At 40.6% G+C, this 27,749-nt stretch overlaps 1 protein-coding gene across 2 annotated transcripts; it reads right to left on the reverse strand.

Annotated features, from left to right (window-relative positions):
* Positions 1–3,191: 3,191 nt before the first annotated feature.
* fbxo11b (F-box protein 11b) lies at positions 3,192–26,282 on the reverse strand. 2 transcript variants are annotated; one of them, XM_061708754.1, is made up of 22 exons: positions 26,007–26,282; positions 24,746–24,909; positions 24,474–24,534; positions 24,209–24,353; positions 22,972–23,101; positions 20,515–20,598; positions 20,242–20,374; positions 19,968–20,074; positions 18,636–18,747; positions 17,190–17,296; positions 16,918–17,055; positions 16,618–16,835; positions 13,974–14,154; positions 13,706–13,828; positions 12,178–12,263; positions 11,957–12,033; positions 11,729–11,872; positions 11,475–11,585; positions 11,286–11,393; positions 9,133–9,241; positions 5,541–5,639; positions 3,192–5,432 (listed from the first exon to the last, which is right to left on the reverse strand). In XM_061708754.1, the coding sequence occupies exons 1-22, from the start codon at positions 26,092–26,094 to the stop codon at positions 5,303–5,305; spliced, it is 2,655 nt and encodes an 884-aa protein (XP_061564738.1). In that variant the 5' UTR covers positions 26,095–26,282; the 3' UTR covers positions 3,192–5,302. The 2 variants fall into 2 exon arrangements, with proteins under 2 accessions (XP_061564738.1, XP_061564737.1); XM_061708753.1 differs by having other exon boundaries at positions 24,453–24,534.
* Positions 26,283–27,749: the final 1,467 nt, after the last annotated feature.

The following is a 27,749-nucleotide window of genomic DNA, read 5'->3' on the forward strand; positions in this document are numbered from 1 at the left end:
TTTTGTTAATAAAGTTTGACATACGGTACTTTTTTTTTTTTTTTTTTTTTTTTTTTTTTGCATTTGCTGTAGCGCAGCTCCATCAGGTAGATACGTAACTCAACCCCAGCCACTATAGTACGGTATTTTACCAGATATTTAGTGCGCCTTATAATGTGGTGCGCCTTATAGTGCGGAAAATATTGTATACAGCAAGTTTTAACATGTCTCATTATGGTTATCCTTTCAAGAGTGCACACGAGTCAATGCACAGAAGAGAGGTCCATCTGTATGTCGCATTGAAGGACCTGACCTTCGTCATGATCCTGTTCTTCCAAGCCGATCCTATCAAGCTCCATCAGATCGAGATAAATATTTACCTTAATACAAACCTGACTTGTTTGCCTGCCTGTACCATCGTGGGTCAAACTGGTTCTGACCTCCATCCGGGTGATAAGTGAGCCCTATATTCTCAAGTCTTCCCCTCTTTCTCCTGCCTGGAAGCTCCTTCTATTGCATCCGTCTACTAATGTATTCACTGTCCCTCCTCTTTGTGTCCAGGCCGTCTCAGTCTACCCTACGACGTCTTAACGGTGTGCTCGTTCTTCACGCTATCCATCCTTATCAGTCTTAAAGAAAATCTTAACATCTCCTTCCTGTTTCTTGGTCACAGGGAACTGCTGCTCTCACTACCGTCTTCTCAACCTTCAGTCACAGATAAAACCAGACACCTTTCTCCTTCTATTCCATCTTCCTTGCGCTCTACTTCACCTCTTTTCCCCACTCGGGCTTGACTGTTCAGAAAAAAACTAAGTATATAAACTCTGGCACCCTGACCTCTGCTCCTTGTATCCTCACCGTACTGCTGTCTTGGTGACTGTCCTTCATGTCTCTATCACATATTTCCACCTCTCCAGGTTTCCTTGCACGTGCTCACTCCCCTCGTTACAGATCATGCAAACATCATAGTCCTTGAAGCCTCCGGTCTGCCCTCATACAGGTCCCGTAGCACTCTTATCATACTTTTCTGCCACTCCAGACCTCAACTTGGCCATACTTGGATGCCCTGCAGACCTTTCTGCCACTCCAGGCCTACCATGCCAGGGAGGTATACATTTACAGGAAATGGACTCGCAGGTGAAACACGGTTGCAGTAATTTCAAGGCAAAGTTCTCTGTAAAGTCTCGTGTGAATGTGTTTGAGTGTGTATGAATGTTTGGTGGTGGTCGGAGGGTCCGTTTGGCGCGATATGGCAGCCACGCTTCTGTCAGTCTGCAGGGCAGCTGTGGCTACAAACGTAGCTACCACCACCGGTGAGAATGTGTATGAATGAATAATGGTCTCTGTAAAGCTCTGGGTGCCTTGAAGGGCGCTATATAAAACCAAGTCATTATTATTATTATTGTAAAAGGTTTTCATAGGGTATTACACCCGTTCCTTCAGCGTTACATGTTAAGATCACTATATTTGGGGATTAATGTGACATGGTTCTAAAAAGGGTCCCCAAATTCTCTCAGATTTGTTCTGGTTGTTGGGTTTGTGCTGGCAGAAATCGGAATAACAGAAAGCAAAGGTGTAGTGGACTTCCTGGACTGGAAGATGTTTTGTGGCCTCTAACATCTCAGAACCACCTGGAGTTGGTTTTTAACAGCTTCTCAAATATAGCTGACCAAAAATGCTGAGGTTTAGGGAATAACCAAAGCAGACTCAGCTGTATTGATCACATAATTGGGACACAGATTTGAAAATACATTATAGCTTGTTTTTGAGTAATGCAATCTGTGCATATTTTTGAGTCCCTAATAAGGCAAGGCAAGGCAAATTTATTTATATAGCACAATTCAACACAAGGTAATTCAAGGTGCTTTACATTGACATTAAAAGCGGCAAGACATAATTAGACAGTAAATAATAGAATAAGAATAAATGAAATCAGAAGAAACTGAAGAGCCTGCAAACTAACGTTGTTTCAGCCTGTGGCAGGTTTGAATCTGACGTAGTTTTTATCTGAAACATTTTTTTATTACTGGTATTTATCATTGCAGGGCACAGCAACGAGGGTCTGAGTAAAACCGCGGATGACAGAGAAGCTCGGTTTATGTGTTCATGGTTTAAATAACGGGAATTTGCGGGGGTTCTGTCTAGTCATGAGTGAAAATTAGCATGTGTTCAGCTGATCTACATTTCCAAGAACTTAAATATATATATTTTATATATATATATACATATATATATATATATTTTTTTTTTATATATATATATATATATATATATATATATATATATATTATATATCCCACATTGGGAACAGGCATGGCTGAGGGCTCCCCACCATGCTCGTCAGTGTGAATGCCAGCTTATCCGTCTAGTTGCACTTACTGGTGGTACGTTTGTCCTACAATGTTTCCTCTGTTGGTCACGTTTATTAAAATTGCACCACAGGTTTCCCTGTGCGTAATTGTGATTACTCTTTCAAGGGAACTGATGACTTGATGCGTTCAGCATGTATATCACATTGAGAACCTGACAGAATCCAAAACAACTGATCCACCATCTCCAAAGATGTTATTCGGGGCTTCATTCTGGATCTCTGAAGGACAGTAAGAAACCTGGTGTTCTGGGTGTTTCTGTTCAATATCTAGGTTTTTGTCTTTGCACAAATCTGTTTATTTCTCCCTTTAATTCTCATTTCTCTCCTTCAAAGAAGTGCCACCAATGCATTATACTACCACCACCATGCGTCATCATTTCCAGTTAGTTGGTACACTTTTAACTTTTGGTTTTTCCTCTTACAGAAATAACAAAATCATGTGATCGTAGTGGGTCTTGAGTACATTTTATTTCTTTAAAAAAAAACCAAAACAAACTATTTTATTCATTTAACACAAATTAAGCCAAAAAGAGATTGAAAAAAATATCACGTGGCAATACTTAGTGCTTCCATAGGTTTTACAGGAAAGTTGCAGCCAGATGCTGCTTATGATCAGCTCTTGATGAATTGGTCATCAGCAGGAGACATTTTTACTGCTCTGTAGTGTTTGTACAAAAGATTTATCACAAGTGGAAAGGGTTGAAGTGAGTTACCGGTCCTCCCCGGAACAGATGTCCCAGCAAAAGTATCCCGAAGTCAAACGTTTTTTTACATGTCAGACCCTACAGGGGTCAAAAGGTCAGCGAGGCCTGCCTTAAAGCTTAACGTATGAAATAATACACAGGATTTTTTAAATTTATTTTCAAGTTTTACATATTGAACATAAGTTACATGAGTTATTACATATGGAAATAAAAAAAACAAACACAAAAAACGTATTGTTTCAAAATGATTGTGTTGTGATTATGAACACATGGAGTAATTATTTCTTTGCTTCGTATAAAATGTTACTATAATGGGGGTGGTGCAGAGGTCTCAGAAATGTGTCTCAAATATACCCATTATATGAAATGTGTCTAGTGTGGCGGTGGAGGGGTGATGATTTGGGTGTTTTTGCAGTCCGGACACCTTGCAGCCACTCAGTTGACCGTGAACGCGGTGTGGTGTCGCGGCCAGCGTGAGGCCATGTGACAGCCGGAGCTTTCTCAAAACTGGGTCAACTGGGCAGGACTGCCATTTAAAGCGCTTCAACAGACTGGTTGAAAAGCAGACAAATCGAGGCTTTAGAGTAGCTCGCTGAAAAGCCGTGGCGGGACCAAGAGGGTCATGCGTTAGGAAGAATCCAACAACCTCAATGAAGTGAAGCAGTGCAAAGAAGACCGGGCCAAGATTCCTCCACAAGGAAGAAATAACCTTCAAATTATTGATGCCAACAATGAATCATGGAGGTATTTATTCTTTTGCCTCATCTTTGTTAAATTGCATGGCCATAACTCAGCAATATCACCTCAAGTTCATACCCGTCCACTTTACCATCAACACCAAATTCTTTTTTCTTTAACCACCTATGAATGTCGATGTCAGTGCCCTGACATTTGTAGCTGAATTAACTTAAAAAAATAAAATCATCATAGTGAGCGAAGTCAAAGACACACACCTTTGATCTAATAAATTTTTATTTTCTTAGAAATGGCCAGTTTCCTGTGTTTTTTTTTTTCTTTCTAAGAAAGTATACCCCATTTTGAATTCCAACTAGCATCTACATAATGGTTATTGAATACTTCACAATATATTAAGTCTAGATGTTATGGTACATGCATACGATTCAGGCTGCATGAGGAGCCACAGTCACCACGATACACGAGGGGGAACGGGAGGGGAGGGGGACTGCAGATTGACTCTTTAGTTCCAGTCCAAAGGAGCTCGGACGCCTCCTGCTGAAACCCTCTCCACACAACACTGACTGCATCGACTTATAAACACACACACACACACAAACGCACACGCGCACACACACACACAAACGCGCATACACACGGCTTGTATACGACACACATTTAGACACACCACTTTGTACAAGTGTGGAGTCACTCCACCTGTCATTAAAACTAACACACTGGAGAGGGTTTATAGTGTTTAAACGAGATTCTCTTTCACAGAAAGAATTTCACCACTGGGACATTCGAGTTTCTGCAATTTGATGGACCGGGAGGAGGACGCTAACCGAAGAAAAATAATAATTATAATAATATATAATAAAATAAAAGACATTCAAATACAGTCTGCTTTTTGCTTGAAAATACAAAACTACATGAGAAAGCATTGAAATAAAATCCATTGATGAGAACATATATATATATTTAAAAAAAAAACAAAAAAACAGAAAAGAAAAAGCCCAAGTGCTCCATCACACATACACAATCTTGCTTTTTATCCACACACAGATTAACATCCACCCATCTGTTGCCTAGTTACAACTGCCTGGGCAGCCAAGAGGGATGACTGTTGCGAGGAGGCTGGGAGTCTTTTTGACAGTAGTTCTTCAGAACAGGAGGTCTGGGAGCTGAGGATTAACCAGGAAAAGATTTTCACACTTTAAGTGCTGCCAGCACTGACCTCTGCAGCCCACTCAGCAGCTCTCTCTCCTCCTTTCTTCTTTGTTTACAGACTGCAGTAAGAAATACTCCAGTGAGGAATCTCTCATGGCTGTTCTGTCATTTCACTCGCAGCTCCACTGCTCCCTCCAGTGCAGCGTGTTGGGCTGCAGCTGAGGGAAGCTGCTTCCTCTGCAGCATCTCCCGCCTCTGTCCCGTCTGAGAGCGCTGCAGGCCAGAGTCTCTCTGGGTCCATATGGCTGCAAGTGGATGTGTATATGTAACCGTGTGAATATGGCTGTGTGCAATGTAACGTGTTTGTATGCTTATGTGAGGGTGTCGACTTGACCGGACGCCTTCAGTTATGCTGCAGAGTGTTGGACTCGATGGGCGGCGCCGAGTCGTACAGAGTGTCCGTGTCGTGTGTGGGCTCTCCGGCCAGCGTGCACGGGTTGGACAACGTTCCTGCTCCGCAGTCACAGAAGAACCTGGAGAAAGAACATTTGAGGTAACGTTAACATGAGGTGATTGTATTAGCAACCTGCCGTGAAGCAGAAACCTGTATTTTATATGAAAAATCGTTAAGATAAACTCACCGATCGTGCCGTATAAACTCAACATCATGTCCTTGGTGACATTTTTTGATGCAGTTAACACAGATGGCATTCCTATCTGTTGTATTACAGGTGTGACACCTGGGGAGACACAAGACAACAATTTTCATTAATTTAGGAAAGAAAAGAAAACCATTTTAACCACGAAAAGGCTTTTAACCATGTTTGTGAGAGGTGGGATTTTTGGTTTTCATGAATTGGGCAATTAACCTACTTTCATCTTCCGATTTGTTAATTATTTGGTCTGGAAACAATTTCCTAAAGCTCAAGTCCACGCCTTTAGTCGGTGTAGTTACTCAGAGATTTAGGACAATAAAAACATTTAAGGTATTAAATGGATGCTCGATATAGATAATACTGGGTAATGTGCTTTAAATGACAACATGAAGACATTTTTATCTCTATAAAGTGTCAAATTCACCACCTCATGTTTGTGTTTGCTAAACTATCAGCAAGTTGTATTGGAGCAGATAGTAAAGTAAATAATGTAAAGTCACTGTAAAAGGTGAAAACACAGATTAGAAGCAAAAAGCCTCAAAAAGAAACAAACAAACAAAAAAAAAAAACAACAGGCAAATGCTGCATCAGACATCCACCCCTTTCCACAACAGGAGTGGAAATTAATTTATTTTGTTTGCCTGCCAAAGTGGCACAAAATCAGAATCAGCTGCAGCTTGTTGTGACTCTTCTCTACTTCCACTACTACAAAATTGTTGATTTACTTTATATGCAAGTGGCACTTGGATGACAACGGGGTCTTTAATCACATCATTTTTTCCATCCTCTATTCCAACAATACAGCTGCATGTTTTATTTGTTTCTTTGTGTACTGGTGACAAACCAATTCAATTCAATTTTATTTGTATAGCGTCTAATACAACAAAAGTTGTCTCTTTTGACGCTTTCCAGAGACCCAGAACATGACCCGCGAGCAATTATTACATAAACAATGGCAGGTAAAAACTCCCCCAGTGGGAGAAAAGCCTTAAGCCAAACCAAACAGAACGGTGTGAGGAACTCACTGCTGTCAGATACTCTCCACTTTCCAGTGACAAAAATCCAGTCACCAACATCTTTGTCACATGAGGCGTTTTTAGATTGGATCCCGCTATTATCGCTGGATGATGAACATGTGATTAACGTGCGTTGGTAATATAAACGCAAGGCATTTTATCTGTCACCTGGTGTCGGAAGGGAAGTTGAGGTGAGGGAAGGCGAGTTGGGAGGCGTTAACCACGAAACATAACGTAACCTGTGTCGGCGTGTAGTGACGTATTGTCCCTACATCAGCAAGATTTATACACTGTCAGGATGAGTGTTTTTTGGCCGGGTTTTACTTCTTGCAAAGCCCTGGTTCATCATTTTTGTGGCCACTTTATCAAATAATGGATCATCCCTCGTGTTTCCGGACGTGCGCCAGTTTATGGTGTCCCCAGCTCAGAGGCCGAGTAGCTAGCGGATCTCCTCGTCTCTCCAGTTACTCATCTTGCTAATAATTTTATAAAATAATACTTTTTTTTTTTTTTTTTAAACCCTGCCCTGGTGGGTTGTACTCAGATTACATGATCAACAAGCCCTTCTCCCATGACCCGCCACCCCGAGTTAGTTTTGTTTACATTAGACCTGACCCACGGTTGAGACTAGCCTCGGGCTGCAAGTGTAATTATCATATTGACCCAAGTTTGAGTGACTGTCTAAAATGTAGAGAAAAATATAGCATTTGAGACCTGTTGCTGGTCCCCATGTGTCTAAATGAACAGCACACCTGGCTTTTTTGCAACATTAGTGTCAGGACTCAGCCCGTCGGGCTTCATCCGCAGAGACCAGGAGAACAGCGCAGCGCGTGGCCAGAGAGCTGCGCGCTCGGGGACGAGCCGGGCGCGCTCCGGTGCTTTGAACACTCAGCTGCAGCTCGTTGGTTCATTTGTTTATGAGGAGTTACATAGAGGGACTGCCAGCAGCTCGTCGCAAGTCTCTCTGTGCGTTTATGTTCCGTCAGCACGTTGCGATATGTTAAACTGGTCGAGTTATATGTGCAGCTTTATCATACGTAGAGTCTGATAGCTTTAGGCGAAAACAGAATATACCTTTATTATTGTAAATACTTTCTTTTTTATCTTTTCTTTTAACTAAAACTGGACTAAAACCTTTTTGAGTTTTCGTCGACTAAAACTAGACTAAAACTATCACATATAGAAATGAAACAATGTGACTAAAACTAATAAATATTTTCGTCCAAAAGACTAAGACTAAATCTAAAATGGTTGCCAATCCGCACGTTAACCGCGGGTTATTCGCCAATGTAAATTATTTCTATGTGAAAAGGAAAAGAAAAACTGAAGACTCTTTATGGTTTTTCTTTTAGTTCACAGCACAAAAGGTGCTCTGGTCTGGTGCATTACCGCTAGGGCTGCAATTAATGACTATTTTAATAGTCGACTAGTCACCGACTATTGAAACGATTAGTCGACTTATCGGATAATTAGTAATTTCTTTTAAATTTAGTATGAGGTTGCTTTAATTATGTGGCAAATGATAATAAACACAAGAAAGATGGCACTAGTTTTATTCATCCTGCTCTCACCCGCATCCGCAAAACTGAGAATTCATGCCTGCACGGCGCACAATAATAGGGATGCATTGATTTAGTGTCTTAGAGAAATGTCCAGACAAATCTATCTGATTTAATGTTAACATGATCATTGTGGAGTTTGATAGATAATTGACAGTTCATAGGTTACCTGACTGAAAGTTAGATGCAAATCCATCATTGTCATCATCACACAAGCTTTTTCGCGCAGCATCAATTATGATTGAGGTTATAGCAACGAGAGTAGCTGTGAGTGGCTCAAATAATACTAATAAATAACATGAAATAAACAAAGTTAACGAATGAAACAAATTAATTTAACAAATGAAAATAGGCTTAATATCTTATCAAGGCGAGTCCGTTTCGTTCAACACTCTGAAGGTGCTCCCGTGAAAAGCAAGATCGGCTTTGCAAACCTTGCAAGTCATCTTTTTATTCGGCGTATCGAGGCTAAAATGCTCCCAAACTTTTGAAGTTTTATTACCCGCAGCTGCGCTGAGACGCTATCGTATATGCGCGACTCTCGGCAGAGATTGTATTGAAGTGAGACGCCTCACTCCATTGGAAAAACACGTCTGGTGACAATGGAATTCATTGTCGACAATTTTGATTATCGATTTTTGTTGACAACGTCGACGAATCGTTACAGCCCAAATTACCGCATTGCCGTGGTAACCCAGTAGTGAACTATAGTGCTGCATATCTGGGCAAAACAAACTCAGGATGTGACTAGAATGTGAGAAAAATGTATATTACTTTTATGTACCTACGTTGAAAGCATTTTCCCACCACAACATAAAATAACCCACATTTGTCAGGCGCCAACTTCCAACCCTGGTTCTCAACAAGAGGATACTTGGAAACTTTGACACCAAACGGCAACAGTAAAGTATAAGAAGCAGATGTGCATCTACAAAAGTATAAGTAACAGCAACATAGTACCAAGGCAGTACCAGAACCCTAGAGCACTGCGCAGACGTTTACCTGTAGAAGTCGTGCATGGGGTAACTGGTGTAGCTGGAGATCTTGTAGAGACATTGACCTCTGCTCACTGCTTTCTCAATGGCATCCTGATTATTCTGAATCTTGTTATCTAAAAAGTACAGAAATTGAAAAGTTAAAAGTTGTTACCGGGCAGATTGACAGGGATTAAAGCAAAAAAAATATTTTTGACTGAAAAAATTTTTTCATGCCAGTTCATATTCCCGCTGCACCACACTATAAGAATGGCCCTTTTTCTGCCGTGCAGTCGCTTCCCAAAGGTTTCAAGCAAAAAAGTGAAATGCTGTATTAGCCCTTCTGTTTTCTAATACAGCATTTAAGGTGTAATAAGACTTTAACCAACACTATTTAAATACTCAAGACCAATAGCATTTTATAGGAGGAAGGTGTTTTTGAGCAGTTTTATTATTGTTAGTTTGCTTTTAATTTATCGTCCACATCAATTGGTGCAGTACTCTCATTAAAGCCTTTGGCCTGTTCTCCTAGATCTGAGTCAACCTGGTAAACTGCACTTCTTCATCCAGTTGACCAGCTCCTCTGATGTCACTGCATTTGGCAAGGCTTTGGCCAAGGTGATGAAAACATCCTGGACTGTTTCATCAATGATGGTGTTAGTGCAGACAAAGAGATGATGATGTTATTGTTGAGAGGGAGGTTTTATGAAATCACATCGCGTCAACACCCCCCGTGGGCCTTCGAGATGCTTTGTTTTAATTAAACAGTGAGATTCCCCTGGTCCGCACCAGTTCTAAGTTTAGCTGCTCGGTGCCAGCCGAGGCGACTAGGGTTGCCACCTGTCCCTTGAAATACGGAATTGTGACGTAGTTGGGAATTAAAAGCTGCGTTCCGTATTGAACCAATACGGACATATATTATGCTCTAATTTATTGATGTCATAATCAACAGGTGAAGGTCGGAAAAGTTGAATATGTCGCAAAACTTCATTTGTAGTAAATTCAACTAAAGGTGAAACAAATATATTATTTCCCACTGCATTTAAAGTAAGATACTTCAAGCCTTTATTTGTTATAATTTTGGTGATTATGGCTCAGGTTATGAAAACCCCAAATAAAAAAATCGCAAAAAATTTGAATATTTTATGAAATCAATAAACAATTCAACCATCAAAATTATAACAAATAAAGGTTTAACATGTGTTGCTTTGTATGTATTGAGACTATGTAAGATATTAGTTTCACCTTTTAAATTTAAATTTAAAATTTAAACCATATTCTAATTTTCCGACCTTCACCTGTAGGTTATATTCTACATCTGGGCTGATGTGGACATACATAGAATAGGAGGTTCAGTTACTGGTATGGTTGGCTGTCTGTACAGTCGTGCCAGTTCAATGCTATTAAGGCACTTTAAACTTTAAATCAAAGCATTTAGTTTTTTCATATAAAATAAATACATTTCTATGCAGTTTAGAAGTTTTGGGGATGTTCCTTTTTTTGTCACCTGCGCTGCTGAAATCAGGCGTTCCTTATGTTTATTTCTGAAAGGTGGCAACCCTAGAGGGGACCCGCCGGGGGCCCGCGCGAACGGGTCCCCGGCGGGCTCCGCGAGAAGGGCCCGAGTCGGCGTCCAGAGTCGCCGCCGCCATCCGCTGTACCCGACCCCCCCCACCGGTCCGCCTTCCGCGCGGCGCCGGACACCGCCCCGCATGAAAGACCCCCGCCCGACGACGCGCGAACGCCGCCGGACAGAGGCCCCCCGCGAGGCGGGCCGGACGACCGCGCCTCCGGCGGCGGGGGGAGGAGGGCGACGGGGCGACTGCTCCCCCAGCCCCGCTTCAAACCCCAGCCCGACCGACCCAGCCCTTAGAGCCAATCCTTATCCCGAATACGGATCTGATTTGCCGATTTCCCTTACTGATCCAACACCGCCTCCTCTGCTCTGATTGGCTAATCCAAGGCTCTGGCAGTTTTATTGGTTTACAACAGTGTCAGTTTAATGCCTAACATGATTTCATTGGATAGTCTAAAACTATACCACAACAAAACTCACATGCAAAGGTTTTTTTTTTTTTTTTTCTTCCTCTCATTTTCCAATTGACGGAAATCCGTCCAGAGACGGAGAACTTTAATCCCTGGATTGAGCTCAAATTTACTGGCCATGAAGCAGCCACTTGCCTTTCATGGTGACGTTGACTCCGGAGGCCAGAAACAGCCCCCCAAAGCGGTTGTTGAAGATCTGGTTTCCCTCCAATGTTGCAGTGGCATGGTTTGTGATTTCGATGCCTGGACAGACAAAAGGAAAAACCTGTCAAACACCAGACAAACTGAAATGTTATACATGTTCATGAAGTTAGTGAAACCGACCTGCTGCAAAGCCATCAAAAATGCGGTTCTTGCGTAGTATTGGATGACTGTTGGTGCTGATGAGCACTCCAGCCTGGGCGTTCCTAAAGATGTCGTTCTCTTCCAACAGTCCTACATAGAAAACAATTTCACCATGACGGTATACAACCCTTGCACTGTAATCCAAACACCAAGGTTAAAATTATCACTAGTTCACATAGCAAATTTCAGAAAAGCCTGGTCTTCTGACAGGCACAAATAACGGCAGGGTGTACCTCTGCCGCCGTTGAAGATGCAGATGCCTCCATCTCTGCCATCGTGGATCTTATTCCTCCTCAGTGTGGGGTTGCTGTCTGTCTTGATCCACACCCCGGCCATTGCATTGTCAAAGATCTCATTGTCCTCGATGAAGCCCAGACCTGTATCATTTAACAGTAGGATTAGACATTAGTAAGCACACGTGGTATTCAAGGTTACTGCAGTGGCAGGAGGTGAGTACAGACCTGAGTTGTAGACTAAAATCCCTCCGTTTTGGCCACCCCAAATTTTGTTGCGCCGGATCTTTGGGTTGCTCCCCGTCCTGTGAAGATTTAAAATTATTATGTGCTCAAAAAAAGGAAACAATAAGAATCTGTAAAAGCTAAAAGATTTTATGTAGAAATAAATATCTCTTATTTAATATGTTCAGTGAAAACAATGTAAAAAAGGAGTAATCATTAATTACCTTATTTGTACACCAGAGTACATGTGATTGTAGATGTCATTGTCTTCCAATACACCATGCCCGTTGTCATAGAAATAAACACCAACCTGAAGGAGCCAAAGAAAAGGGAACGTTACGAAATACAAATAAGTTAAGATTTTGACAAAGATAAATAAAAAAAAAAGAAGAAAAAAAAAAGACGAGTACAATGAAAACAGTTTTTCAGTGGCTTCATTCACCAACTCCAATGTATCTTGCAAACAGAAAAATTGAGAATTTGATTCTAGTGATACAGAAAATAATCAGCGGAAACTGGACTTGTAGCACTGGGTGACTTCCGTGTCAAAGCACCACTGAGGCAGAAGGGGGTTGTGTTCAAGTAAATGGAGAAGTAGTCGGCACAAAACACTACCCGAAACCACCAATATTTCACGTTTCATCATCAAGGGGTGCCTTTCCCGTTTTTTCACTCATACTTACAAACTAGTCCCTTTTCAGGAGTGTTCTCCGTTTGAATGAAACGGTTATTCACGTGAACCGTATAAATCCGGAGAGCATCTTCTCGCATCAAACACATGCAAGTGTTTTGGCCAATCACAATCAATCTGCTCACACTCAGCTTTCCTAAGATGTGCTATTCTGGACATGCTCTTCAGATCTACACGATTCACGTGGAAGACATTTTGATTAAAATGGTAAATGTCGGTTAGAAACCATCGCATATGAAAAGTGTGTGCAAAAGGGGAGAACGGAGAGGAAAAAAAAAAAAAAGAAAAAAAATGTGGAAATCTGTTACTCATTATCTGTAATCACATTTTCCTGAAGAAAGACACATTAACCTTGAATTTTAAAGTTTATTCTCTTTGACATCAAATCTATTTTAACTCTGGAGTCAGATCAAATCACATGACCGATTTACAATGTCATAGCAGCGAGACGCTGTGTCTCCGATTCAACTAATCTCGAAAGAGTTCAAACTATATGCCAATTTTTAAATCCTGTTGATAGGCCAAGAAAAACCAGTTATCATAACTAATATACTGCATGTTTTTTTCTGCGCTTTGTCACGTTTTGTCGCCGAGGAAGAGAAGAAAGAGACGGAGATAGTGAGTTTTGAGACGTGGCTTCCAGGTGGATAAAAGGAGGAAAAACACACCCTGGAGGTGTCAGGAGTGATGTCAGCCTCTGTCTTGTAATGTACAAGAAATATTTTTCTTGTGGCATAAATTCCAAAAAACATCGAGACATTGTCTTCATTTTAATGCATTTTTGTGTGATTTTGAGTCCAACGTGTTAGTAGTTTGTCAAAATTAAAAAATAACAATTATAAGTAAAGTCACACAGTTGAAAATAATGATGCCAAACAAGGCAAACAGTTTTAAAGGTGAAATATAGCTGATTTTCAGCTGTCAGGTGCAACTGAAAGAAATGTTCGGTTAAAAGATAAGAAATGAAAAGCAACACAACCCCTTAGTTACAGTGGACTTTAGCATGTTTATTAGACTTTATAAGTGAAATATTTACTCATGTTTCTCAGTAACCACTTTACCTGTTTGCCACTGTGGATGCGGTTCTTGCGGAGGACGGGAGTGCTGCCTGTGGTCACCCAGACTCCGGCCAGAGTGTTGCTGTAAACCTCGTTCTCCTCGATCACTCCCTGGCCTTTCTCATGCTGAAATACAAAGCACCATTAAATGCCACAACCTCCCATTGGGAGAAATTATGAAGAAGAAAAAACGGCACATGCTGGTTCTACTTTTATCAATATCACATATACCCAACGTGCCCACTGCTTCTTTTTAAATGAGTGTGTTTACCACATAGATGCCTCCATGCTGTCCATCATGAATCTTGTTGTGCCGTACGATGGGGCAGCTGTTGGTTCGGATCTGGATTCCAGCCAAGGCGTTACCGTAGATGTCGTTACCTTCTATCAAACCTCGCCCGTCTCCAAATATGTACACCCCTCCTTGGTTACCATTGAAAATAGCATTTCCTCTGAAAGTGAGAAGACAAGGAGAAAACATGTCATATGATGTAGACAGTATAAAGGCATGTCAAAAAAAAGAAAATATTAATTTTATTTGTTTTAAGTCGATTCCTGGATTTCAGCCTTGTAACACATTCCACAAAAAAGTTGGGATGGAGGCAATTTAGGACTAAAAAAAAAAAGAGGTTAAGAATATTATAATGCTGTTATTTTAAACGGGTGATGACAAATATTTGCTTCTAATCATGATTTGGTACAAATTGATCACCAGCGAAGGGCAAAGTTTCTCAAAGTAAGATGAAAGGAAATTCACACATTCGATAAAGATCCAAGCAATGTGGAAGAATTTCAGATAGTAAATTTAAAGGACACAAGCCTCAGATTAACATCTGTAATCTCTGATCCCTCAGGTGATCAGATATCAGCACCAGTCATTTATTAAAAACTGATATAACCACAGGGATTAAAGCAAAAAAAAATATTTTTGACTGAAAATTTTTTTTCAAGCCAGTTCATATTCCCCCTCCATCTATGCGCTGCACCACTTTAAGAATGGCCCCTTTTCTGCCGTGCGGTCGCTTCCCAAAGGTTTCAAGTTAAAAAGTTAAATGCTGTATTAGCCCGATATTGATGTGGCTTAGTGTTATTAAAAATGTTTTTTGAGCTGTTGCCTGAATTATATGACTGTAAAATAACTAGTGAAATAATTTCACAACAATTATTTTGAAATAACTAAAAAATAAATAACTCTAGCCCTTTAAATATCCATTTAAAGTGCAAAAAAGAAGGAACTCGCAACAGCTCATGCAGTAAAAAAAAGAATTTTAGCTTGTCTAATTTATTCTGTCACCAGACACACATGTTGCCACAAAGCATCAGGCATTTTTCAGGTGTCATGACAAACCGTGTGTCCGATAACAGAAGAAACTAAACAAGCTATAGTAAATATAGATAATATGAACTTCATTGAACTTATATAACATTTTTAAATTTAAGCTGAAATATCCAAAACACTGAACACTGGTTGTGCACGGTTGGGGGTGTGTATGAGTGTGTCCTTGTCTGGCGATTCAATAAACTGCCAGTTTTGCCAGCACATGGTTGACTGGAGATGGAAGGATGCGTGCGAAGAAAGATCATGTACTTTAACGGCAACGTCTGTAGTAGGTGGAATCATAATTTTGTATTACAGTACGACACGGTCTCCTTGCGTGGTTCGAGCGAGGTCCGTTTACAACGCAGCTGGTTGTCTGTGCAAACGGAGGTGAACGCATATGGCAGCATAAACACAGGCTCAAACAGCAAGTAATTTCCTTAACAGTCCTGCTCAGCCCGCTGTCTGTACGGAGTGAACTGTGGTTCTGTAGCTTCTGCGCTGCTTTCTCAGGCGGCCGCTTCCACATGTTTTGTTCACGAGGGCAGGAGGGGCAGAGAAGCGTGTAGTGTCCCCGGCTTTTAGTGAACCCTCTTTCAGCATTTTCTCCAAAGAAAACTGAATTTATTTCGGGAGTTTTAAAAACCAGCGCTTTGTTAACGCTACCGCTGCTCTTCGACGCCATGTTCCTTGTTTGATAGTTTCACACCACGCGCATGTGTGAATTAAATGACGTGACTACTGGGATTAAAGTTCACCTGGCGAAAATCTAATGATGAAAAATAATCGATCTTTAGGAATTAATATGAGAATTGATTTAGAATCGGAAAATCGATTTTTTCAACACAGGCCTAGCCTAATAAGCAGCGAATAGACACTTGCCGAAGAAGCTGCTCTCAGATGACGTTATCCATCTGCTCTCCATTTTGAGTTGGTAAAATTAATCCACATATTACATATTCGTTAATTCCACTCATGTAACCATTCCCCTAGTCTCTGACAAGTTACAAGTCGGTCTTCCCTGAGGGACGGGGCGAACCCGCCCTCCTCTGTTTCTGATTGGCTAATACCAAGACTCTGGCAGCTTTATTGGTTTACAACAGCGTCAGTTTAATGCCCAACATGATAGTCTAAACTGTACCACAACAAAACGCATGTGCAAATGTTTTTTGGTTCTCTTTTTCCCCCTCATTTTCCAACTGACGGAAATATTGTGATCAGGTTTCCTTTCAGACACAGAGATTTAGGGATAGGGTGGTCCATCTCAATCTGTTGAAAATGCTAACGTGAGCATGGCTCACAACCTGCTAGATATGCAAGTAATCACCACAGTTCAGCAGAGCACTCATTCAGGAACTTAAGAAATTTAAAAATTACAGGTAACTGATAAAACCAAAATAGGGAAAAAAGTTGTGCAGAGGAAAAAAGCTCTGGAAAATAGTGGTACTGATTCACTCGTGTTAAAATGCTGCGAAAAAGCCACTTACACAAGGAAATTATTAATAAAATATAAATATGTATATAAAGTATAGTAAAGTATATATATATATATATATATGAAAGTATTTCATAAATATTGCACAGCCTGTGTTCTTACCGTATCGTCGGGTCACTGTTGGACGTGATCCACACGCCAGCAAAATTATTGGCATAGATTTTGTTCTCTATAAACTGGCCCCGGCCCTTCTCGTGGACATAGATGCCGCCCGTTTGGCCGTGGTGGATCTCACAGCGCACAACCGTGGGGTTGGCGTATGCCTTCACTTCAAAGCCTGCTATGCGATTTCTATGGATATTACAGTTCTCAAAGTAACCCTGAAACACAGAAGAGAATAAATAAACGCTCTGTGGTTTCTTTCTTGAACATGCAGGACGTGGCAAAGCGGACAGTCGTTACCATTCCGTGATCGAACGTGAACACTCCGACGTCTCGACCGTGGTGAATGTGGTTACGTCTTATGATAGGATTACCGTGATTTTTCACCCAAATTCCCGCTAGCGCATTGTTGCTGATTTCGTTGTCTTCATAAATGCCCTGAAAACAAACAAAGGAAGGCCACAAGAAACCAAAGTCTTTGTGAATATGTTTGAATGTGACTTTGTGCATCTATGACAAACAATGCAACATTTGACGGAGAGAGAGAGAAAAAAAAATGTGGTCATTTTTACCTGTGCATGGTCTGTAATGTACAGTCCTACATTCTCACAGTCGCTAATGTTGCAGTGTTTGATGGTTGGACAGGCTCCTTGTCCACTCACACACACAGCTGAACCCACTGGACACAATAAGGAAGGGTCATACAATGGAAATTAGTTAAAAATGTTCTATTTACAATTACACAACAAAAGAAAGGCAAGCATAGGTTCACGTTTGATAATAGAAGCTTATTTGTGTTTATTGAAAGCTAAATGGTTGTTACCAGAACTTATTACTTCAAAAAATTTGGTCAATCTTAGTCCGAGTCACAGACAAACATAATGTGGCAACATTAATGATGTCTTATTGGTGGACTTGCATTTTCTATAAACTTTCAACAAGGTACCTTGCTACTCTAATTTAAATACAAATTAACTGCTGTAGCATGTATTGATTAGCCTGAAACTGAGACTGAGATAAAAGTGGAAAAGACAACCTTTGGAAGGAGTTATTCCACAACATTTAAAATCACCTGAAGGACAGAAAAATGCATTGATTTCCAATACCAAGTGAAATTTCAAATATAACTTGGTCTTGACTAGACTAAAAGAAACAAGCATTCAATACATGAGAAAGTCAAATTATCAGGGCAAACTTTAAAGACTTCCCAACACTGTTACCAAACAGCCAAAGGAAATCATGGCTCTCAATAGCAGAGCAGTCCATCTATGATACTTTTGCAAACATTAATTTAAAAAAATACTAACGGGGAAGACACTGAACCAATTTATGAACTGTTTTCTGATATCGCTGGACGATGAACGTGTGTTTAATGTGCGTAATATAAACGCAAGGCATGTTATTTGACACCTCTGACCTGAAGGCGAGTTGAGGGGACGGAAGGTGAGTCGGGAGGCGTTAACTACAAAACAAAACGTCACCTGTGTGGGTGTGTAGAATGATCCCTACATCAGCAGGGTAATGTGCGGCGTCAGACAGGTGTCATTTTCAAAACGAGGATGGATCAACATCGGGATGAACATTTTTTGGCCGGGTTTTGCTTCTTGCAAAACTCCAGTTGGTCATTTTTGTGGCTACTTGTTCAAACAATGGACCATCCTTTATGGTTCCGGACAAACGCTGGTTTATGGTGTCCTCGTCTCTGAGGCCGAGTTACTGAGTTACTCATCTTGCTAATAAAAGGCCCTACCTGTGATGTCCTGCTGCTGTTATGGTCATCAGCTGTTTCCTTATTTTATAAAATAATAATAATAATAAATCAAATCTTCCCTGGTGGGTTGTACTCAGGTTACGTGATCAACAAACCCCTCCCACGACCCGCCACCAAGTGTTAGTTCTGTTTACATTAGACCTGACCCGCAGATAAGACTATCCTCAGAGGAGAGTTATTCACGGGGCAGCTCGACACGCCACCCCACGTCGGTCAGTGTAAAAGGGGCACACGTGTATGTAGTTACCTGTGCATGTGGAGCGGATGATGCCGTGGTCAATGTTAGGGCTGCAGTTCACTGTGATCTCCAGACAGTGGTGGGCGTTGTGGTGCTGCGCTGACTTATCGTCTGGATTAAACTGAGGAGAGAAGAACAGCCGAGGTCAACGTCAGGCTTTGGTTCTGGCCGCTCACTAAATCCACACTGTACTCTCACTGGAGTCTTTACTGCCATTAATACTTTTAGATTGTAAAACCTTATTCTGAGACATTATGTGGTTATACATGATGAAAAGGAAAGGTGATATTTCATACCACAAAACATTAAGTATAATAATTTGTAATAATAGATACTAAGAAACATTTGTCACATTTCAGTTCAACATTAAAATCTTTTACACGGTGTAACCGGAATTGAAACTACAAAAAAACATGTGAACATGCCTCAAATGTGGAACATGGCCCACATTTTACATGGTAAAGACATCAACTTAACCGAAACTGAACTCACTTGACTTCAGAGTAATTTGTTGTGGATTGGGAATGTATCAATAAAGCTGAATCAAAATTAAATAAAAAAAAAAAAAAAAAATCATAGATCACAGGCAGATCAATGACTTTTAATAAATCATAAAGTATCCCTGATAGGTACGCCTGTCACAATTACATTAATCTTACTCCAATTATCATCATTGTGATTGGTAAGCGTTATAACAACACAACAATCACCTTTACTCAAAGAAAGCAGAATTAGACCAGCAGAAATATAAAAATCAGTCTTTCCTAGGGTGTTTTCCACTATATGGTGTCTGACTGATGCCCTTCTATCATCATTTTACTCACTTCTACTGTGTGTGGGAACCTGGGTGGAAAATTAGCACCACTACTATTTCATCTATAGATGATTTACTTCCAGTATCAAAATAATGAAGCCAAATCAAAAGAAAGCCTCTGACGAGACTCCACGTGAGTCAGAAGTTTCTACTTCTAGTCCCAGAGGACCAATGCCCTAAATGTTTTAGATGTCTCTTGCTTCAGCATACCTTATTCAAATCAATAAACCATCATTAGTTTGTCATCAAGGTCTGCTCAAGTGTTAATGTCACAGTCATTTGCATCAGGGTGTATTGAAGCTGGCCATGAATGCCAGATGTTTACAGTCATTATCATCTAATAATATACTTGACACACAAAGGGCTGATTTAACTCCAGAATGTTCCTGAAAATGACAAATCCCTGTCAGCTACGTTTCTGTGATTGTGAAACTCCGACTTAAAAAAGGTTATGCTTTTCCAGATCCTAAAACTGCAGAGACGACAGTTTTCATTTCAAAACACTTAGAGGTGAAGCACTCACTTACCTTTATAGTCATGTATCCCACATATGCATCCTCTGAGCCCTCCATGAAGACAAATGTTGAGTCTCTTGTATTCTCAATCACCACTTTGTCTGCTACTTTACCAGGAGCTGAAGGAAAAAGAAAGGACACTCACTTAAGCCCCCCCAAGTATACAGACAAACACACACAAACCCACACAGCTGAGCATGTTGCTCATTCTTAAGAAAGATTTATTGATTAGATGAGGTGCATTCATCGAGTCTGCAGCACTGCTCAATGAAAGCAACATTCTCACCTGCACCAATCATGGTGATGGGGGACTCTATATAAATCCACTCATCTGTATAGATGCCAGAATGGACAAAGATGAGACCGTCAAAGTGAGCCTCTTGCACCCCACCCAGAGCGTCCTCAATGGTGTCATAATACTGTGTGAGAGAGGGACAAACACTGTCAGGGAGGACACACACTTGTTTACAATTCATCAGAGGACAGTTTGGAAAAGCAAGCTGCTGTTTAAATAAACAGTGTTATGCAAAAACATCTATACTGGAGGGTTTTAACTTACCAGCATGTTCTCTCTGCCTTTGTATCTGCCAGGGTTACTGTAGAAATGCTCAGCAAAGCCTGGCTTTACATGTGCACCTTTGTACTGCAACACAGAAGACACCGAGATCAGTGAACGCCGTTTGTTTACCTGGTCTTTCTTTAACCCAGTTAACAGACCACCCTTTACAGGAGCACAAAAAGTATAGTTGTTTTGTAAAAATGTATTGGAGCCAATACTCGCTAGTTAAGAAGGAGACACAGCCAAAGAACTTTCTGGGAAGACAAGCTAAAAACAATCCCATTATTCACTTGCAATAACCTGAAAACTTTTAGGCAGCTTATGTGTCTATTTTCCGTTTCCTGTCCTCTGAACCGTCTTGCAATCTATCAGATTTGTCAGATGACTTCAGGCAGCCCCTAAAGCATCCACCACAGCACATACAGATGGATGCCACAAATAAAGATAGACATCACAGACACAAGCAAAAGCTGAACTCTTGACTTGACACACACACATATATATATATATATATATATATATATATATATATATATATATATATATATATATATATATATATATATATATATATATATATATATATAGAGTTTAAAATAAAATTATTTTTGTTTTAAACAGATTAACAATTTTGCACTTATATCATAATTAAAGAAAATGTATTGGCTTCCAATTATACGGAGGTGTTCAAACTCCAAAGTTAAGAGTGGAACCTCAACAACAGTGCTTAGATCAACAAAGCAGTCCAACGTATACGTGTTAATCTCAACACTTTCATTGGATGGGCTGTTTCACACCGAATGACGGCATCAACCTGCTCTGATACCCATTTCAGGAGTTTACAATTTGCTGTTCTCAGTGAGCTTGAGCTACCAAATACTCATGAAGTAGTTACAGAGAATAAAGCCAGCCACAAAAGGCAAAATAATGCAAAAGGCAATATTTTGTGCATCAATTTTGTAAACTGTAGGAGACAATTTTGCACTCCTGTATCCCATACGACCTCTATCCGAAAGCATAGTACAGATCTGTTGTATGTTGCAGCACAGATTGGCACATTCAGTGTTGTTATTCTTCTCTCTGGCAGAGCGAGCTCCAGAGCTATTTGTCTTTAACATGCAACAGATGCATATTCGTTGACGGTAACTTATACACTGCATACAAATAAAGTGGCAGCTCTCCTTCTGCCAACATGACAGGAAACATCCAACTTTACCCTCTGTAATTCACTAACCAGCACGCCTAACCCATTGGTGTACATAGTTTATATTGAATTTAATGAGAAAGAGCCATTAAACTTAATAAAACACAAACTGGACCTGTTAAATCTTCTGACAGAGTTGCCTGTCAATAATAAACAACATACATTTGACTGAACTTGTAAATTAAAAGCAAAGCGCAAAAGGGATTCAATGGTTCCAAATTACATATTAAAGTATGATAAAACCTTTCAAATTTATTTAAATACTCTAAACCCAATTTAATCTTTTAACACTTACAGCTACTTAGTTTGCTTACATTTTTCAAAAACCTTATTAATTTTACGGTGAACCAATTCTCCTTGTATACAGCTGTACTTAATTAAAATCCATACAGTTCTATTTATGTATGAGGCCATTTGTTTTTACTTTACAAAGACATGTTTTACTTTGTTAAACATTTTTCTTTTCTTTTTTCCCCCCCCAGGGGCATACAATTGATTGCAAAGCCATATAATGCTTGGGAAAATGTTTGATGTGTGTGTAATATATATATATATATATATATATATATATATATATATATATATATATATATATATATATATATCGTTTTTTGGGCCACGGTTTCAGTTTGGTTTGTGTTAAGCCTGAATTATGGAACCATAAATCAGCCTCTATGTACATGAAGAGAGCTTTTTTTCCAAAATTATCTGTTTATTTCTCTTGTCACTTTTCAAAATGTAAATTACTATAATTCTTTATAGGCAACAGCCTCTTAATCTTGACAACTCAGTACAGTAAGTACAGTATACACTACTAAATACGCGGGTTGTAAAGCATTAATGCAAAATGAATGGCAAAACCGAAAATCCGCGGCACACAAGGGCATATTGAACCGTGGAGGGCGAACTGAACGGTTTGATACCGAGAACAGTTGCATCCCTAATATATATATATATATATATATATATATATATATATATATATATATATATATATATATATAAATATATATATACAAACACATATACACACACAACATATAAATATTTCATATATATAAAAATAATTACATAAACATACATACATGCATACGTGTGTGTATATAATATACACACATACACATATATATATATAATAAAATAATACATTTGTCTTATAGGTGCCTTTCTGACACTCAAGGTCATCGTACAGATAAAATTAGGTAATTATATACATATAAATGAAATTAACTCAACGGTGGAGAGCAACTTACCAGCTGCTGGAAACTCTCCTTCCAGGGGTTTGGGTGTTCGTGCTCCTCAGGGCTGACCTGGTAGAACCTGCCCGGCTCTGGGTGCATCATGGGGCGTGTATACTCGAACACCTCCATGTATAACCGTTTCCTAGTATAAATATTAAAACACCAGGTAGAGAAAACATTTCAGTCCGTTCCAGTGTCTGTGACTAGGGCTGCAAATAACGACTACTTTAATAGTTGATTAATCTATTGATTATTGAAATGATTCAACCGACCAATCTTATGATGAATTACGCAATAACAAACCATTTTATTAGGCTATTAGGTTTTTAAATTAGCCTAAGATAGTTGAGATGTGCCAACTTACAAGAAAACATTGAAAAGGATCTCTTCAGTCAGAAATAGGTGATTTATCTAACTTCTGTGATGAACAAACTTTGCTGCTCGTTAAGACTACAAAAAATAAGGGGAGCCACCAAAAGACAAGAAGGCAGAAAAGCAGAAAAATTGTTTTTGTAATAGAAATACTTTAGAGGTTTTTGCATATACGAGTCTTCATGGTGCCCCCAGGACATCTTTTTACAATCTATAATCACACATTTGTAACATTAGCTTCTCACAACTCTTCCTCCTAATTGGGTGGTGAAAATCCCAAATTTTAATGGTTTCTAAAAAGCAGAAAACTAGAGCTTTCCGATGTTGTACCGTATAATACACTAGACATTATGATAAATGTATGACCACCTACAGCTTTGAGTGGAGATTTTTTTTTTTATTATTAAAAAAAAAAAAAAAGATCATGGAGAGTTTTATTGGGTTTTGGAGAGCAATATCGGAGATATTTGGGCCTCAGTTTCAGAGGACAAAACAAAACACGCATGATTTTGGACACACGTTTACAGTTTTCTCTGCTCCCTGTATCACTCACGGCGGGGTTCAGTCCCAATGCACTCCTTGTGCGCTCACAGAACATACTCTTACTAGCGGACAGAAACAAACATGAAAAAAATGCAAAAATATCTGCATTTTTAAAACTTTTTAAAGCTGTTATATTGACTGATGTTATTAAAAGAAATATAAACGCTCCAACCTACACCACGAAACAGAGGCACGATAACATAAGAAACTAATAATCGATTATTGAATTTGTTGGCAACTAATTGTCATATATTTTGGTCGACTATGTTGATAATTTATTGCAGCCCTGTCTGTCACACACAAAATAAACAAAGCAGTTTTCAGCTGCACTGACCATAGGATGGGATCATTTGCTAGCTGGCTGAATCTCTTGCAGACACAAGCTGCCTGGCAAAGGTCCTGCTCCAGTAAGTAGGAGAAGATCTTCAGAACAACTTCATCTGGAAGCTTCTGTTGCAGATATTGTTCTGCTGGGGCTGCTAAAAATACACAAATACACAAACACTCACATTTACAAAGTCTTAAGTAAAAAGACAGCAAAAGCTCTCCTTATCCAGCTGCAGGGTTTTAACACACACCTGGAAGGTCGTGGCTCTTACCGGACACTCTTGCCCGCTTGGCTCGATGGCAAAAGGTCTCTGTTGATGAAGTAGATGCTCCCTGAAAGATGGGGCAAGTAGGAAATAAACTTCAACTCAAGAACTTGGCACTAATCAATTATAAGAGACATTCCCTGCTTTAAAGAAAAAAAAAAAAAAAGAAGAAAAAAAAAAATCAATAATTCTCTCTCAATCCCATACATCTGCACTCTCCAGGCACACAAAACTGCAGTGAATGTCACATGCGATGCAAACAAGAGCATTCGTCTAACCTCCATTGGGCCCTTGCTGGGGCAGGCAGAGGCGGTGGCAGAGGCAGCGGTGGTTCTCTTGGGAAGCAGGGTCTTGCGTCGAAGCTGATAGGGACTGTTCTGAGCACCTGGACCGGACTCCTCAATTGCCATTTCTGCTGCAGCTGCTGCAGGAGCCTCCTCATCTAAACACAGAACCAAAGAGCTCTTAATATACACACCATATCCATAGAGACACTTGCATAATCAAAAAAGGTTTCATACATCAGGGTCATGCAATTAATTACATAGACATGACAGGTAGTTTCTTCAATAAACATGAGCAATCTAACCCTTTTTTTTTTTTTTTTTCAAATACCATTTTACAAAGCTCGAAGGTGTTCAGGGATTGCAGCATACATTACTGACACTGCTCTACATTAAGCTTGCATGTTGTGTGCCAACTATGCAGACCACAGCCAGGGCAGGAGCTGGTAAGGAAGACAAAGGTTGCTGATTGATAATGGCAGATGCAGATGTCCCTGCAGCCCCAGTGTCTTTCTTTCTTTCTTTCCCGTCAAGTCCCCCCAAACAGCCAGCAGTCGCAATGCCCCGGTGGACCGGGCTCTCTCTTTTGTGGTGCTGTCAGATTCGGGGCCGTGGACGGGAGTGCAGCCGTGTTGCGGCTAAAGCTACAAACTGAAGTGCGTAGCTCTCAAATCCGCGGTGTAAACAAATCCAGCCGCGGCCAGCAGGGCCGGGGCCGGGCTGGTGGTTCTGCTCAGCCCGGGGGTAATAAAGCACGACCAGGGGGATCAGCAGCTGGTCCGAGGGGTGTCTGGCCCCGGGGCGGCCAGCCCGCTCCGCTGCCCGGCGGCTGCTGTTTTTGTTAGTGTTACACCCCGAAAATGGCAGTCCTGGTGATTTACAGTCCCGGACTCGGTCGTGACAGCTGGGAATGCAGCGACAGATCGACCGACGGGAGTGGGGATTAAAACATTACAAGTCTTTTTTTTTTTTGCCTGTAAGTAAGGGGTGTGAGCCAGGGCTGGTGCCCGCGGAGCTGCGTATCGTCCCCCCCGAGCAGCGACCCCCATCCTCCCGCAGCTAGCGCTCAGGCCGAACAAAGCGCGGCCTGGCCCCGCAGCCGCGGAGACACAAGCCTCGGCGTTTCCTGCCCGCTCACGCCGCCGCCAGGCCCCCTTCGCCGGGGGGGTCGGGAGCTAACAGCGGCGCGGGGGTCGTGTAAAACACCGGGACTCAGCTCGGCCCCGGACCGTGTAGGGACCGCGGCCACACTCACCTCGGTCCCCGTTGTTCCGCTCGGGCTGCACCGGGCGCGGCCTGGACACTCGCCTGGGTCTCCTGTTGGTGGCTCTGACGGAGTTCATCTGCGGAGCTGCTCGTCGCTAAATACACCGCTGTATCGACCACAACCGACACACACACACCCGACTAAAGCACTAAGACCGACAAACCCCGCGGATATTCGGGCTGAATTGCGTGTTTTTCCCCCCCGGTTCAGTGCTCGCTGCCAGCTCCGTCTCCGTCTGCAGCAGGAGGAGCCATTAACCCACACGGGAAACAATCGCGAGAGGAAAAAGACCACATCGGCTCGACCAATCAGAGACGCCGTTTCATGAGCCCCGGTGGAATCAGCCAATCAGAAGCCGCGTTTCGGACATTTTAACTAACCTGTCTTGTTGGGGTTCGGAGTCGGTCAAGCGGCGCCTTGATCAACTGCAAGGACTGTGTCATGCTCATCAATTAGTGCAGTTGTCCGTATTAATATGGTTACAACGTTGTAACAATGTGGGATCCCAAGATGAAAAATTTAAATATAATCTATACATGCAAAAGCCACCTTTTATTAAACCAATCATACCTTTGTATTTTTATTTGTTTATTTTCACATACAAAAACATTTAAAAAGTTTACATAGATTCAGTAACTGTGATGGAGAATGCCTAAAAACCCTACACCCTCCTTACGAAGTGGCTTTCTCCAGCAATGTGTACATTTGCAATACCTGTCTACCTCACGCTCATTCTACCTGCTTTTTTGCACTGTTTTTCTTTCCTTTGCACCATTTTTTTATCTTATATTTTTTAATCTTTTTATCCCCACTGCAATGTATATTCTGTCCATATTTTGTAATTATATATATCTTTTACTTTTTTTTACCTTTTTACCCCCTTCCCCGCGTGTGTGTGTGTGTGTGTGTGTGTGTGTGTGTGTGTGTGTGTGTGTGTGTGTGTGTGTGTGTGTGTGTGTGTGTGTGTGTGTGTGTGTGTGTGTGTGTGTGTGTGTGTGTGTGTGTGTGTGTGTGTGTGTGTGTGTGTGTGTGTGTGTGTGTGTGTGTGTGTGTGTGTGTGTGTGTGAGTGAAGTGTACTGCTGCTAACACGTGAGTTTCCCCATTGTGGGAGTAATAAATCTTATCTTATCTTATCTTAAAGATAACATTTCCTTAGATAAAAAATAAGTATCCTAATACATGTCATACAGGTGAAAGAGAAGAAGAAAAATTAATAATGAAAGATAATGAGACATACATATAACAACAATAGGGTAAAAAACACACCAAGAATATAACTCTAAAGAAAATAATAAATGGACCCAGGTTCATTTAGAAGACCATATGGAAAGTATTTAGTGTCCAAGAGAAATTATTTCAGAGCCTTCTTAAATTTATGAAGAGACAAGTCACCTAGATATAATGGCAGAGAATTGTAAATATTTGACCCTCTGAAGCCAATATTAAATTGAGTTTGGACTGTACGGGCTATTGGTGGTACTTGACAGGTACCTATACATGTATTTGTTCTAAAGTATTTTGTATGAGTAAAAACTTGACCGACTGGTCAAATGTCCTGGTTTATAATGTTATTACAGATGTAACAGATAATAATCTGAAGCTATGAGCATTATAGAATGGATAGGTATATATTGCATTCTGGTTCATCAGAATTACTAGCTTGGAAATGCATTACTCTTTCTTTTTAAAAACAAAATGCCGGGAAATCAAAACAAAAAAGACAAATCATA

The sequence above is a fragment of the Cololabis saira genome, chromosome 19 (assembly GCF_033807715.1).
Source record: "Cololabis saira isolate AMF1-May2022 chromosome 19, fColSai1.1, whole genome shotgun sequence".
In the NCBI taxonomy this organism is placed as follows: Eukaryota; Metazoa; Chordata; class Actinopteri; order Beloniformes; family Belonidae; genus Cololabis; species Cololabis saira.

What these genes read in the sequence shown, in the direction of transcription:
- fbxo11b (XM_061708753.1), bottom strand. Translation starts at nt 26,094, where the DNA reads ATGAACTCCGTCAGAGCCACCAACAGGAGACCCAGGCGAGTGTCCAGG. An exon ending in TTTTGATGGCTTTGCAGCAG is followed by an intron (nt 11,394 to 11,474) that starts GTCGGTTTCACT and finishes TTGTCTGTCCAG; the next exon opens with GCATCGAAATCACAAACCAT. An exon ending in CCCATGCACGACTTCTACAG is followed by an intron (nt 5,640 to 9,132) that starts GTAAACGTCTGC and finishes GTGTCTCCCCAG; the next exon opens with GTGTCACACCTGTAATACAA.